The sequence below is a fragment of the Lolium rigidum genome, chromosome 4, assembly GCF_022539505.1.
Source record: "Lolium rigidum isolate FL_2022 chromosome 4, APGP_CSIRO_Lrig_0.1, whole genome shotgun sequence".
NCBI classification, from domain to species: Eukaryota; Viridiplantae; Streptophyta; class Magnoliopsida; order Poales; family Poaceae; genus Lolium; species Lolium rigidum.
Genome location: NC_061511.1, coordinates 279,776,567 through 279,790,925, shown reverse-complemented (window position 1 = coordinate 279,790,925; position 14,359 = coordinate 279,776,567). Strand labels below are relative to the sequence as shown.

The 14,359-nt window shown below is 46.5% G+C and overlaps 3 protein-coding genes across 3 annotated transcripts; all 3 read right to left on the bottom strand.

The window, feature by feature from the left end:
• Positions 1-1,233: 1,233 nt before the first annotated feature.
• Positions 1,234-4,439, bottom strand: LOC124648853. Its single transcript, XM_047188546.1, has 2 exons — positions 3,287-4,439; positions 1,234-1,657 (listed from the first exon to the last, which is right to left on the bottom strand). Exons 1-2 carry the CDS (start codon positions 4,437-4,439, stop codon positions 1,626-1,628), a joined length of 1,185 nt encoding a protein of 394 aa, XP_047044502.1. The 3' UTR covers positions 1,234-1,625.
• Positions 4,440-6,787: 2,348 nt separating this feature from the next.
• On the bottom strand, positions 6,788-10,544 carry LOC124705380 (isopentenyl-diphosphate Delta-isomerase I-like). Its single transcript, XM_047237111.1, has 6 exons — positions 10,276-10,544; positions 9,880-9,935; positions 8,862-8,953; positions 7,686-7,788; positions 7,433-7,570; positions 6,788-7,306 (listed from the first exon to the last, which is right to left on the bottom strand). Exons 1-6 carry the CDS (start codon positions 10,518-10,520, stop codon positions 7,056-7,058), a joined length of 885 nt encoding a protein of 294 aa, XP_047093067.1. The 5' UTR covers positions 10,521-10,544; the 3' UTR covers positions 6,788-7,055.
• An 840-nt stretch (positions 10,545-11,384) lies between these two features.
• LOC124707857 (tubulin beta-1 chain) lies at positions 11,385-13,993 on the bottom strand. The gene is made up of 4 exons (XM_047239552.1): positions 13,952-13,993; positions 13,367-13,793; positions 13,012-13,281; positions 11,385-12,146 (listed from the first exon to the last, which is right to left on the bottom strand). Exons 2-4 carry the CDS (start codon positions 13,758-13,760, stop codon positions 11,473-11,475), a joined length of 1,338 nt encoding a protein of 445 aa, XP_047095508.1. The 5' UTR covers positions 13,761-13,793; positions 13,952-13,993; the 3' UTR covers positions 11,385-11,472.
• Between the last annotated feature and the right edge of the window lie 366 nt (positions 13,994-14,359).

Below are 14,359 nucleotides of genomic sequence, written 5' to 3'. Positions count from 1 at the left end.
ATAATAGAGCGGTGTATTCAAATCTAGCAAAGCCATCCAATATGTTTAACTACTTAATGACTTGTGAGAGTTATAATTAGCTCGCTCCTCACCGTGCATCTTTTCTTTGCTTGTTAGTAGTATTTCTAGGTATCGTAGCAATAAGGAACATCAACTAACTGATATTTACTCCATCGTATTCCGCCTCTCTATGATGTTGTTGTTTCATGTAGATACGGTTTTCCTCTCCGAGCTATTTTGATTGAATCATTAATCGTGGTTAGTGACAATTGTTCTGTGCCAGACCGGGCCAGCGCCCATTGCGACCTCCCCTAGGGGTTGATTAACTCGACTGATGGAGTGATGCGATACGATCCACCATGAGACCATCTTACTTCACTGCGTGCAACTTTTTCAAGAGAAAGGATGCGGTGGTGATGTGCATGTTATTGAGATTTCAAACAAAAAAAGCGTTATGGTGCTCTCTGTGTCGGCATGGGTTCTTTCTCGTCTGCATATGTAACCATCCTCCTGTCGTGAATGCTCCTACGTTTTGAACACACCTGAATTTGCACCTGTCAGCAATCTGCAGCTGCTTGTGCCCATATATGTTAGAAACTCGAGATTCTGCTATTTATAATGTTACATGCTAGTATTTAATCGCTGTGTTGTGTCTCTGCCGTCGTTAATCACGAGCCTACCGAGTGACCGCGCGTTGCCTCAACGGCTCCACGGTCGCCCCGGTCCAAAGGAAACGAGGCTCATGGATGTCCCACTGAGTTCATCATATTACTGGTGCCACGAGCGGAAGTTACCACAGAGTGCAACATTCATGTAAAAGGTTATGAGGTCACATGGATTACTCGTTACGGTAGTTCAACCATGCTCTCTGATCTCGACCATATGTTCCATGGTGTTCAATCATGCTCTCATCTCGGCTATGCTCGAGCCCAGCCATCGCTGGAAATGGTACTGGCCTGCTAGCTGACTGCTTCACCGTTTCGTTTTGTCAGTGCGGCCCATTGAATTTTCTAGCTTCCCGCAGAAAGACTGTTCCCTACAGCAGGAAAAATATAAAATACTCCAAGATCATTGTCACTCTCAGTTCTTAAGAGTTCTAACCAACATTCTGATCTTTGACATACCTTATCCGGCAAAATACACCCATCAATGTCAGATCAAAAGGCACACAAGATAAACTCCAGCGGCATATTGGGAAATCTGAAATGAAAGTATTCAATCTGAAATGAATACAAAACAAAAACAAACATCTTCAGTGACACACAAACTTTGGAGTTGTAGATACATACAACAAGATGACACTTATTTTGACTTCTCCCAGAGTCTTAGTTAAGCTAATGATTACTAGAAACTACACGACATTAATGCCCTCGCCTTATCATGACAAACGCAACAGTTATTGTCAGTTCAAGTCACACAAGAAGAACACTCCAGGTTTCCGATGTATCCTTCGGGAAAAACTACATGCAAAACAAAGGCAAAAGCACACCAACCTAGTGGTCAGCTGTCAAGTTGCGTCACAATACATGACCTCCAACATCCAACATCAATACATGACATCCATCATCCGTCCAAACGGTATTCTGATCATGGTGACTATCCGCTTGAGCTTGCAGCACAGCCTTTTACCAGCACTCCTCAGCCTCTTTCTCAACACCTGCCGAATATCTAAAATTTATGAGTACTCAAGTTGTAGATATTCAAGAGCTCGGGAATAAATGCTAGGTCTTAGTATCAGGCATCACTAAGTAAACTGTTGTAGGGAAAAGCATGGGAAGCAGCAGAACTGCTGAGATGAAATATAAGGACTTACAACAAACCACATGCAGTACATCGGAAATAAAACTTTGGAATTCTTTTTACCCATGATCCAATTGGTTTATCGGCCACGGTCTCAGACACTCACTTTTCTGTGTTCACCAATGTAATTTGCAGTACAAATTAAAATACATAGCAAGAAAAATTAATGTGGAAATAAATCATGAAAGAACTTAAAAGTTGTAAAGAAATGGTAGTTCCGTGTTGCAAGGCTTCATACATTACCTAGTAGTTACCAACTTTAAAAAAATACCTCTGGGCTCTCAAGTAGCAACAATCAACAAATTATGCTTATGTCCTGTCATCCTACAAAAATTGATTGATTGCATTTGCCATGTGCCTTGACTGAATGGCTGAGATAGAAGCACACATTGTCTAAACAAACATTGATGCCCAAGTGATTCCAGTTTTTAGCCCCTTCTTAGTACAAGCTGACAAGCTATTCTAGTATTTGAATAGAAGTCAACCGAGAAAAAATATTCAAGCGTGCCAGATGCATTAGTAATATTCAAGCGTGCCAGATACGGTAGGATGCAATGCCTTTGGCCGCTTATTTGCTACTCCCTCTGTTCCATAATTCTTGTCGCAGATTTCGGATGTACCTATTCTCCGAATCTGCGACAAGAATTATGGAACGGAGGGAATACCATAATAGCCATGCAAATTTTGTAAAATCAACATCATGAGATAAGTTTATAAGGATAAAAATAACAAAAATAAGCTCCGCCTCCTCTTTTTATGAAAAGACAATAAGACAAGATTAAGCATGCTTCACTGGAACGACTTTTTCCAAGGTGAAACAATCCAAAAGACTAACTGGATCTGGACCGGACCTGTATTCCTTATCATTAGCTTGACAGCAGAAACCATTTTCTCCAAAACAAATTTCTGTAATCTGGTGTCTCTTATGATTCTATGAGGCCTCGAGAATGTTACTTACTCATAGTGTGCAAAATCTTCTCTTTTACTTGTCTAATTAACTTTAAAATGGAAACTATAAAATACAAACAAATAAATCACAATTATTTTCCTGAATGACTAGTCTTGCCAGAAGAACAGGCAAAATAATAACAATCAAGTTGTGTGACGAAGAATTACCAATCACAATATGAATCAGGCATCAAAGACAAGCTGGACTGGACCTGCATTCCTTATTCATTTTCTTGACCACGCAAACAATTTCTCGACAACAATTCTGGCCATCTAGTATTATTTACATTCCATGAGGCCTCCAGAATGCTACTTATAATGTACAAAACCACTTGTTTCATTATTTTAGTAACTTAAAACAGAAATATAGCAAACAAAGTAACAAACAAATGAATCACAATTGTGCTCTTGCAAGAAACACAGAAAATAATAGCAATATAGTCGTGTATAGAAGAATTAGCAATCACAATATGAACTATGACGCATCAACAGCTGTGCGATTTAAAAAAGGATAACTAGGATGCGAGGGAAAGTTTACCACTTGATATTGCCGGTAACGACAGCAATGATGGTGGGAAGTTGCTATATGTGCACAGCTTAGGGGGCCTATACGCTGAAGCGCTGCACATCTTCTCAAGCTGGAATGTTTTGACATCTAGTGTGTAAAAGTCTGACCCGGTGCATGAGGGTCGCAACTTATACAGGAGCAAGTACCTCTCATTTGAACCCATGAGGAAGTGCCCAGAACCTAGTGAGATTGTTTTCTCCTTCTGCCACTCGCTTGAACTCCCACTATAATTTTGCCTAATGCTATAGCTGAGGACACCAGCTGTAATCACAAACATCCCAGGCCTGTTTTCCCCTGCCTCCACCATGCAACCATAAGAACAATTGGCTTCGGGTGGGGATTCAGTAATGGAGAACTCCATCCTCCGAGTGTCGAGCACCAGCATATTCTTCTCCGCATCACAATCTATCCGCCAGTAAAAGCAGCGATAGGAGTATTCGCGAAAGCCGACGAGAGTGTCTGCTGATGGTAGGAAGCCTGCAATCAAATTGTCCCAGCGCTGGGAGGGAAGGACTCGCCATTGTCCGGAGCAGGAAGAGAAGACAAAGGCGAACAGCTTAGTTTTGCTATGCACCATCGAGATCACTCTGAAGGACGTCTCGTCGGCAGGCTCATCCTCGCCTGGATCGGCGAGGAAGATCTGGCGCCAGGGTTGGGGTGGTAGAGGGAACGGGTCCTCCACAGAAGCGGCTAGGTCATCGGGGATTGGGGGCAGCAAGAGGTATCGCCGATGCAGGGGGTCACAGACCAGCATCTCTGTGGTCTCGGCGCCGTGGAGGAGTACCCGGCCGTCGCGGCTGTCCTGGACGGCCCAGGCGCGGGCTGTGGCGGGGAGGAAGGAGAAGTCGGCGACGAGTGCGGCAGCGTTTGCTGCTGGCGCGGAGGTGTGAGGCGGGACGGCGGGGTGGAAGGTCCGGGCCCCGTCTAGTAAGCCGAGGAGGGGCGGGGCGTGGAGCTTGCGGAACCGGCGAACGAAGGAGCGGTGCACGGCGACGCGGCGGAAGGAGACACAGGAGGCGGCGACGCGTACGAGGTCGGCTGGGGTGGGCAGCCGGAGGAAGATCTCCGCCACGAGCTCGTCGGGGACCGGCAGAGAGGCCATCTCCTTGCCTCCCTCCGACATGGAGCCTGGCCTGGTTCCTCCTGAACTTTGTGCGACGGGCGGAGGAGGGCGGCACGAGTGGAGCACCGCACGGCGGCGCCGGCGTGGAGGAGCGGAAGACACGAGAAAGGGCCAAAGGGGAATGCTATGCTGGGGAAAGAAGTCCATATAACCCCCTAAGTATTGTGTATGGGATGCTAACCCCCCCTAACTATTAACCAGGACAAATAACCCCCTAAGTATGCAATACCATGCAAATTACCCCCATACCAGATTTGGCTGTTTTTATAGGTGGTTTTAGTCCACGTGTACAAGTGGTTAGACGAGCATATTCTGGTCCGGTTGAACCTCTCGCACCTCGCTCTGCGCTGCCGTCGACGAGGTCAGATGATTGGCGGCAGAAATTGATGATTCGAGGGTGGCATAGCCTGGTCGAGTTCCCACACTGCTCCTCCCGCCGTAGCGCGCTGCTCCGCTCAATCGCCAAGTGACCGGCAATCTGACGGCAGGAAGCGGGAGAGGTACTGGCGTCGCCCATGAGCCTGCCTGCACCAGATTGAGCATGTGCATCATCGCATCGCCTTGCAGCCCGTGACCTTGCCGACGACGAGCAAGCGCTGGAGATCACCACATAGCAGTGTCCCCTCGGATCAGCTGCGTTGGTGCTGAATCGAGGCTCAGAGTGATAGCAGCCCAATGAAGGTCTTCACCGTCGACGATGGGCGAGGCTGTCATCGGCCACGATGCGGGTTCGGTGCAGGACGAAGCCGGAGTCTGCTGCCGGTCACCGCGGCCGTGCGCGGTCACCACGCCGGGCTTCCACGGGAGCGGGTCCCTGACGAGCATCACACAGCGCTGGAAGACGGCCGTGGCGTCGCCGAAGACGAAGTCGACGGTGCCGGAAATGATGCAGCTCCGGTAGTACTAGCGGTAGGCCTGCGCGAAGAGCGTGTCCTGTTGGCCATCGATTCGGCAGTTGAAGAAGATGGCCTGGTCTGTTGATTCACACGAGCTGCTGGATTATTCCCTTCGAGGACCGCGAGGAAAACTGATGGATGATGGCCATTTCATTGCTCTCCGCTGCAATGCTGAGACTAGTGCAATTGAATACAGGTAAACCTTATTTCCAGTATGTTGCTCTACTTTGCAGAACTTCATTAGGCAATCCTCTTGACTTGTATTCATGACAAGCAGGCTCGCGAACAGACCAAGTGCAGGCTGTCTAAAACCGCTTGTACACGTGGACTAAAACCACCTAAAAAAACAGCCAAATCCGGTATGGGGGTAATTTGCATGGTATTGCATACTTAGGGGGGTTATTTGTCCCAGTTAATAGTTAGGGGGGGTTAGCATCCCAAACACAATACTTAGGGGGGTTATGTGGACTTCTTTCCTATGCTGGGAAAAGCGTCGGGCTCTTCACGACTGCGGCCTAAATGGGTCGACGTGAATGGAATTACACAGGCTTGGCCCACAAAGCAGATGGATCCATTCCAAGTAGATGTATTGTGAGAATCATGGTTCCACGCAAAATATAAGTAGGATATAGTGTATTCTTATGCAGGACATACCCACACATACGCTACACCGACGAGCTCTGCTCAAATATTTATTTTATTTAACCAACTACCTTATGATACACAACAAATTGCTCAATAAAGTGGAACGGAAAGTTTGTGACTTTTCAGCGGAAAAACTAAAATAAAATGGAAATATGAATATAGAAACAGAATTTTGCATAACTGAAATGGAAATTTATTTGGCGGAATGGAACAACGTTTCCCGGCAGAACGGACGCCCAAACGGAATTTTCGTTTCCAACTAATATGAAATTTCCGTTTTAGATTTGATGTCCATGGCTCAATCCTATATGCCCATCACATGACCTTGTCAAGCTCAACTTTTAAAGCGCCTCTTCCCAGAATTGGCCACCATGTAATCCTTTCATGCATTCGGAGAGGGTTCCAAGGTTTGACTATCCCCTAAATCATAATAAAGCGAGGACGATGCTAGAATTAGGGAACAACTTTGTTGGCTTGTTTGAATGCTCAAGATTTTTTTTTTGTGCATGATTCAAGAGTTCTCTTGGTTCTGACCAATATCTGCATCACTCCGCGTTCGCACCGTATTCAGTCTATATTTGTTTTTGACAATATTTTTTCTTTTTTGTTTTCGGGTTTCTATATTTATGTTTGCTTCTGCAAACAAAAACAAAACCATTACCAAATCAGACAAGACAAGGGATGCTTGACTGGAATAAATGTTTCAAAGGCGAACTGGATGTAGATAGTAGACTTGTATACCGTCTCATTATCTTGAACACACAAACAGTTTCTCCGAAACAATTGTTGCCACCCAGTTTTTTTTTATTACATTCCATGAGGCCTCGAGAATGCTACTTATAATGTGCAAGATCCCTTGTTTCTGTCTATAATTGTTGCTAATGTGAATCGTCATTATTTACAAGGCACCTCAGTTCTTAAAAAGATATACTCGCATTTCTCAACAACAAAAAGGGAAAATACAGCATCCACGACTGCAAAGGAACAAAGAAGGAAATAGAAAAGAAATCCATGCACCAACCAGAACACCGGCGCTTATTTCTCTAGGGAGTAACTAACAGTAATGCTGTGCATTCTACAACTTATGGATAGTTTTCATGTCGGCGGCCTCCTTCAGAGTGCCTTGCTCGACATGATCCCACCAGCCCATGAGGAAGTTGTCGACCACCAGCCTGAACCAAGGGGACAGCTTGATCCCGCCTTCCCCTGCATCTGCTTTCCTGAGCAGCTGCTTCAGCTCCTCGCGGTTCACGTACTTGACGTCGGACACTTCTTCAGGGTTCGGGTTGAGCTTCACGTCACGAACCATGAACAGGAGGTAGTCCACTGAAATAATGACGAATCAACAAATAATTGCTATGAGATACTGCTTAACTATACGGGGCATCCAATTAAACCAAATTGCATGAAAACTAAAAATCCATGGGTGATGAACAAAGGGCAAGATTTTACGCTCGTGTTCGCCCCACTTTCCATCAGATGGAGCCTTGTAAAGCATCTTTCCGAGTGGAATGAATTGGTCAACCGGTAATTCCTCAGCCTGTATTCCCAGTTCATCAAATAGTTTCCGCTGTGCTGCATTTCTGACACCTGAACCAAAATAAAAGGTTGCGACCGGTATTCAGTAAGGTGGAAGCAACAGCATGGATGGTGCATCTAATGGTATGAAACAGTTCTGTTCACTCTTCAGGGCAGATTAATGTACCTTCGCTATTCTCCTCAATTAGCTCAGATTCACGGTACAGAGGGTGGCTGCAGCAAGTGTTTGTCCAGACAAGTGGAAATGTCACTTTTGTCGTAGACCTTTGCTGTAACAAGTTTAATATTAGAAACTTGTCTATGATGAAAAGGCTTAAAATATTTATTGGAGAACGATAGTAGTGAACAAAAGTTTCAGGCTAAGGCAGAAATAAATGCTAATACATGATTCTGGTTTAGTGGGCTGCATTGTTGTTATGTAGTGGGTTGAACTGTGCCACTGTACGGTTGAAGTTTCAACAGAGGGTGAAAATTGCACTTCCAAAGTGGGGACTTACCTCCCAATGGTTGATTATGAGCTTACAAGGCTAGGACAATAAAATCTTGTGTATGCTAAATAACATTTGCAGACTGTGGCATTCATGATGTAAAAACAAATATATTTGTGTTTCCACACGTTAGGTATATAATCAGGGGCAATGCATGTATAACTGTGGTTATTGTTTGACTGTGCAAATTTCCAATAATTCAAGACCAATGAATATAGTTATCTCAAATACTTTCAGATGATTTCTTCAGTTTCACCATTCTACGTCAGAAAATAATTTTGCCCATTAAGAGAAGAAACTCAAGAGGAAGCAGCTAGGGCCAGACAAAGGATATGTGTAAAATCAAACTAAGTTTGATTCCAATTTCAAGATGAACTCAAACTGGACCAAGTATAAGGTATATCCAAACTGTTAGCTTCCTGACATGCTCAGTAATGACAAGTTCCTCCAATGCGTCTGAGCTTGATGTTTCCTACCTTCATCGTGTAATCAGTTATGCACACATCCAGCTCATCTATGTCCAGTACCTCTGAGCTAGAATGTTCAAACTTATTGTGTTATGCGCATGTTCAGCTCATCTATGCCAACTTCCTCTAGTACCTCCTAGCTTGTACTTTTCAACTTTACTGCACATCCCAACTCAAACTAAATTTGATCACACATACCAATCTAGAAAACAAGCAGCAATTTTTCATTCTTAATCAAGCTCAGATTGTTCAAAGCCTAACAAAAAAAATCACATATCCAAACTGAATGAGAGAGATAATGAAAGTGCATCATGTTCTTCATACATTGTAAAATCAGAGTAAGACTACGTCTTAAACCAAACAACCATATTGATGTTGTGCATATACCTGAAGTAACAACTCATATTTGGAGTTGAAAAGGAAGACACTGAATGCTCTGTGAAGTGCATGCCCAGAGTCTATCTTTTCCATGAGATGGCCTACAATTACAATAGCGTGATTAACAAACCAGAGCAATATCTGCAGAGATAGATACTTCCATTGTAGTTTATCAGTTCAGAAAGCGATAATATATCAAAGAGCAAACAGAAAAGCATATTATTTTCCACATAATTGACCAAAAAAAGGGTCTAATTCTGCCTGAATGAGCTCCTGCTCATCACAATTTTCTGACTGGTGGATGTGATGTGCCACTCGGAGTCTTGGCTGGAAATGCAGTCTGCTTCTTTTCTTAATGAAAAACACATTTTGCATGATCTCTAGAAAATGGAAGCCATTAATGTCTTGCCGGCCAGGCTTCAAACTTCTAAAACGCGCCTATAGGCATGACCGCATGAGGTAAAAATTACAGCAAAAAATATCTGCTGGCGGTGAGTCTCATAGTCAAGCTGCAGTATTATCTGCTAATATTTTTCAAATAGTATGATCCAGTGCAATGGACCTAGTAAATTTACAAAATTATTTCCATGATGCTACGATGAAGAAAATAGTTCAGTTAAACTCCAGCAAAAATCATGTATGATGGCAATACCGAGAAATTTCTGGCAGTTCAATGGATGTGGCCAAACATCGAAACGGAATAACTACCGGGCCAGGTATTCAGATTGCATAGCCTGAGCTCCCTCAGCTTTGAAGGGCAGTGTAGGTGCTTTTAGCTCGGTTTCAGTTTTCGTTGTTTCATTTTGCTCTCATTTTTATTTTCCTTGTTGGCTTCTTTTCTGGTTGTTCCACTATGGGTTTGTCTGTGCCCTTTTGGGGTTCTTCTTCTAATAAACAACGTGACGTGCATTTAAGATGTGTGCTCAAGAAAAGGCATGTTACCGTAGCATCAGACATGTGTGCTCAAGAAAAGTCATGCTATATGGAACGCAATCAAACAAGAATGGATGAAATGATTTAGACGTACAATTATACTTGGACTCATGGCCGATGACGTTGTCTTGTTCATCCACTAAGATGCACCTGCACAACAAATTGAACGCTTCAGCTATACGACTTGACAAGAGATGAAATGGTCGAGCTCAGTTTTAGTTTTCCCACCGCGTAACCTAAATCTATCAATAGGCTAACAGCATCAATCTAGATAATCACGTGAAAGCATCATCGCTTATGCTAATCATCCAATCCTCGACAAAATCAATCTTAATGGGCATAATCTCAGGGCAATCGCTTTTGACCAGCACGCCAGACAGAGACGTGAAACCTAACGACAAGTACACGAGCAGGCCGGCACAGTTCCAGTCCAGGGCAGCCGAGCAGAGAGCAAGTTGACGGGACGAGATTTGGGGCGCGGGGCACTCACTCGTCGTCGAACATGAGCCGTCGCTGGACGGCGTCCATCCCTGCGTCCGCCTCGGCGTCGGCGGTGCCGGCCTTCCCCATCACGACGGCGGTGGCGGCGAAAGAGGAGCGCCCGCGGAAGGCGAGCGTCGTCCTGGGGAGGAGCCCCGAGGAGGAGGAGGAGACCGCGAGGCGAGACGAGGCACGCCCGAGGCCGAGCGAGGCGGAGGAGAAGAGCGCGAGGGAGCGCGCCGCCGAGGCCGCCATGGTAGAGAATTTGCTCGCGCCGGCTGGATTTGGTGGGGTTGTTAGGGAGCGCGCAGGCCGGCTTTGGACGGGAGACTGAACACAAAGAGAGGTCTATTTCTTTGGTGTCATGGTGTGGTGTGGCAGACTGAACAAAAATAGCCGCCCCCGAAGTCCTGTGCTAGTCAAGACACATGTTAGCGCTGCGTTGAAGGGCATGACCACGTTTTATTGTGACTTTTGACAAAATTCATTTCCGCAACATTCAGCATTTCAGCACAACCGTAACCGGGTTCCATACCTACAATTTGTCGCATGAACTTCACATGGAGATATTGGCTCATGTACCACAGTTTTTTCAATTCTTGCAGAAGAGTGAAGACACAAATTCAGATGAACTGAACGAGGGACAGGAAAACATGCAGAACCAGCACATCAATTTTCAAAGCAAGCATTCTATTTCCAATCCACTAGCTCGATATAAGGGCATGTACAATGGTAGAGAAGGCATGCCTTCTCTTACCCAGCCACATCAGCTAGAGAAGACATTAGATATAAGTCATACAATGCATTATCTCTTACAGCCTTCTCTAGCAATTAATATGAATAATTAAATTTTGGTAGGAAATTTGTTGCTAAGGGAAGACATATGTGATACAATGGAGAAAATAGTCTTCCCTTATTTTTTAAGAGATGATCCCTTAGCTAAGGGAAGACAACCTTCTCTCTCTTTATTCTCTCTCCTCCAACTAAGCAAAAATCCGACGTGGCATCTCTAAGGGAAGGCTGACATCACTACATTGTACGTGCCCTAACAAATCACACAAAGGTAGCATCGAGTGAACATGCCTGCAGACCAACTCAGTACTCAATACCCAAACTAAATACCACGATACACAAACAAGCAGCAGACTCAAACATGACGGCTACTACAACCACATTAACCAAGATATCATCACTGGGGCAACTTGATCTACTCCTGCTCGGCCTCTTCTTCCTCCTCATAGTCGCCATCCTCATCAGCAGTGGCGTCCTGGTACTGCTGGTACTCGGAGACGAGGTCATTCATGTTGCTCTCAGCCTCGGTGAACTCCATCTCGTCCATTCCCTCACCGGTGTACCAGTGCAAGAAAGCCTTCCTCCTAAACATGGCCGTGAACTGCTCGCTCACGCGGCGGAACATCTCCTGGATGGAGGTGGAGTTGCCGATGAAGGTGGACGCCATGGAGAGGCCACGCGGCGGGATGTCACACACGCTTGACTTGACGTTGTTGGGGATCCACTCCACGAAGTAGGAGGAGTTCTTGTTCTGCACGTTGATCATCTGCTCGTCAACCTCCTTGGTGCTCATCTTGCCGCGGAACATGGCCGAGGCGGTGAGGTAGCGGCCGTGGCGCGGGTCAGCAGCACACATCATGTTCTTAGAGTCCCACATTTGCTGGGTGAGCTCAGGGACAGTGAGGGAGCGGTACATCTGCGACCCACGAGAGGTGAGTGGCGCAAAGCCCACCATGAAGAAGTGCAGGCGCGGGAAGGGGATCAGGTTGACGGCAAGCTTGCGGAGGTCTGAGTTCAGCTGTCCTGGGAAGCGGAGGCAGCAAGTGACACCACTCATGGTAGCACTGATCAGGTGGTTCAGGTCACCAACTGTCAACAAAAAAGCAAGATTCACTCATCAGCAAAAGTGGCTTAATAAGGAGTATTTAACAAGAAATTAACATGTTGGATGGATTTCAATCATTGCATATCTTATATTTTAGCAGGAAAGTATCCCAAGAAAATGCAATAGGAGGAACTGCCTGTAATGCAAGGTGCATCAAGGTACTGAAATAGATACAGTAGAACAACCACTCTATATATATCCACCAACATTTGTCAGTTTATTAATTTAATATTTCATCAGTGCTGAAGGACAGGTAGGTTTAAAGTCACTCCAACTATGTCTAACTTAGGCTATCAAACAAGACAAGCACACCAACTAACAATGCTGTCTAAGCTGGGCAGTCAAGCGTTAAGCACAACAACTAAGAAATGTAATACCCAGACTGATGACATATTCCTACCAGATTAAACTAACTCAGCTTCAATCATGGCATCAAACTAACAGCATTTTATTTGGACACTACAGGCAGGCAGTTTGCATCACCAGAACTAACAGATACTGTCGAATCTGGGCAGTCAAGAAAGTTAAGCACAACAACAAAGAAATATCATCCCAGAATGATAACATATTCCTAGCAGATCAAACTAATTCAGATCCCATCATGGCATCAAAGTAAAAGCGTTTTATTTGGACACTACAGGCAGCCAGTTTGCATCACCAGAACTGAACTAGAAAATATGACAGTTGACAAGCAAGCTACTTAGACATAAAAAAACGAGAAATCTCTACATAGATGACTGGTAAGAGCTATCATCCATCAAATTGCTCACATAATGGTCATTTACCATCCACACTACACCAAGTCAAATACGGGCAGGTAATTAAACATGATATCACAGATCTGCTTACAGCTAGGTGTGGTGAGCTTGAGGGTGCGGAAGCAGATGTCGTAGAGCGCCTCGTTGTCGAGCACCATGCACTCGTCGGCGTTCTCGACCAGCTGGTGCACCGAGAGGGTGGCGTTGTAGGGCTCCACCACCGTGTCAGACACCTTGGGTGACGGGAAGACGGAGAAGGTGAGCATCATCCGGTCCGGGTACTCCTCCCTGATCTTGGAGATCAGGAGCGTGCCCATGCCGGACCCGGTGCCCCCGCCGAGCGAGTGGCACACCTGGAAGCCTGACGAGAAATAAATGAACAGAAATCAGAGTTTGCTCGCCGGAATCTGCGGAACAGGAGCGAGTTTGGAAAGGTGAAAAGGTACCTTGTAGGCAGTCGCAGTTCTCGGCCTCCTTGCGCACGACGTCGAGGACGGAGTCGATGAGCTCGGCGCCCTCGGTGTAGTGCCCCTTGGCCCAGTTGTTCCCGGCGCCGGACTGTCCGAAGACGAAGTTGTCGGGGCGGAAGATCTGGCCGTATGGGCCGGTGCGGACGGAGTCCATGGTGCCCGGCTCGAGGTCCATGAGCACGGCGCGGGGGACGAAGCGGCCGCAGGAGGCCTCGTTGTAGTAGACGTTGACGCGCTCGAGCTGCAGGTCGGAGGTGCCGACGTAGCGGCCCGTGGGGTCGATGCCGTGCTCGTCGCACACCACCTCCCAGAACTTGGACCCGATCTGGTTCCCGCACTGCCCGCCCTGGATGTGCAGGATCTCCCTCATCTTCGCCTACGCCGAGTTCGTCTTCCTGCCTACCTGCGGAAAACGACGGGAAATGTTGGGTTCAGATCTGCGTGGAACCGCGCCATGAATCCGGACCAAAACGAAGGAATCGAAGCGAGGTAGACGCAGGTTAACCGACGGAGATCAGCCGGAGAGCAGGGGACGGCGGAAAATTGGGGAGATTCGGTTACCTCAGGAGGGGATTGGAGCGTCTGACCGGAGAAGCGAGATGGGATTGGAGTGTGTGCTCTTGGTGTGGCCGGAATGGGGGCCGGTTTTTTTATAGCGGCGCGTGGGGCTAGGGCACCGGATCGGACGGCCCAGGGCGCTCCCCTCCTCCAAGGAGGCGCTCGGGAAGATCGCAGCCGTCTGACGGGGAGGAGCGGCCGGCTGCTCGCGTCGGCTTCGGGTGGCCCGTTGGGGGGCGCTTTTGGATTTTGAAAATTTTCGGGTGGGCGGCTGCCGCTCGCTGGGGCCGGGTGGAAGGACCGATTTGCCCTCATGCGTCGTTGCGAAGCCAAGGATTGTGGCAGGCCCGATTTCCGAGGGCTTTTATCTCTTTTTTTTCCTTTGAGTAAAAACCGCAAGTTCAAAATAGG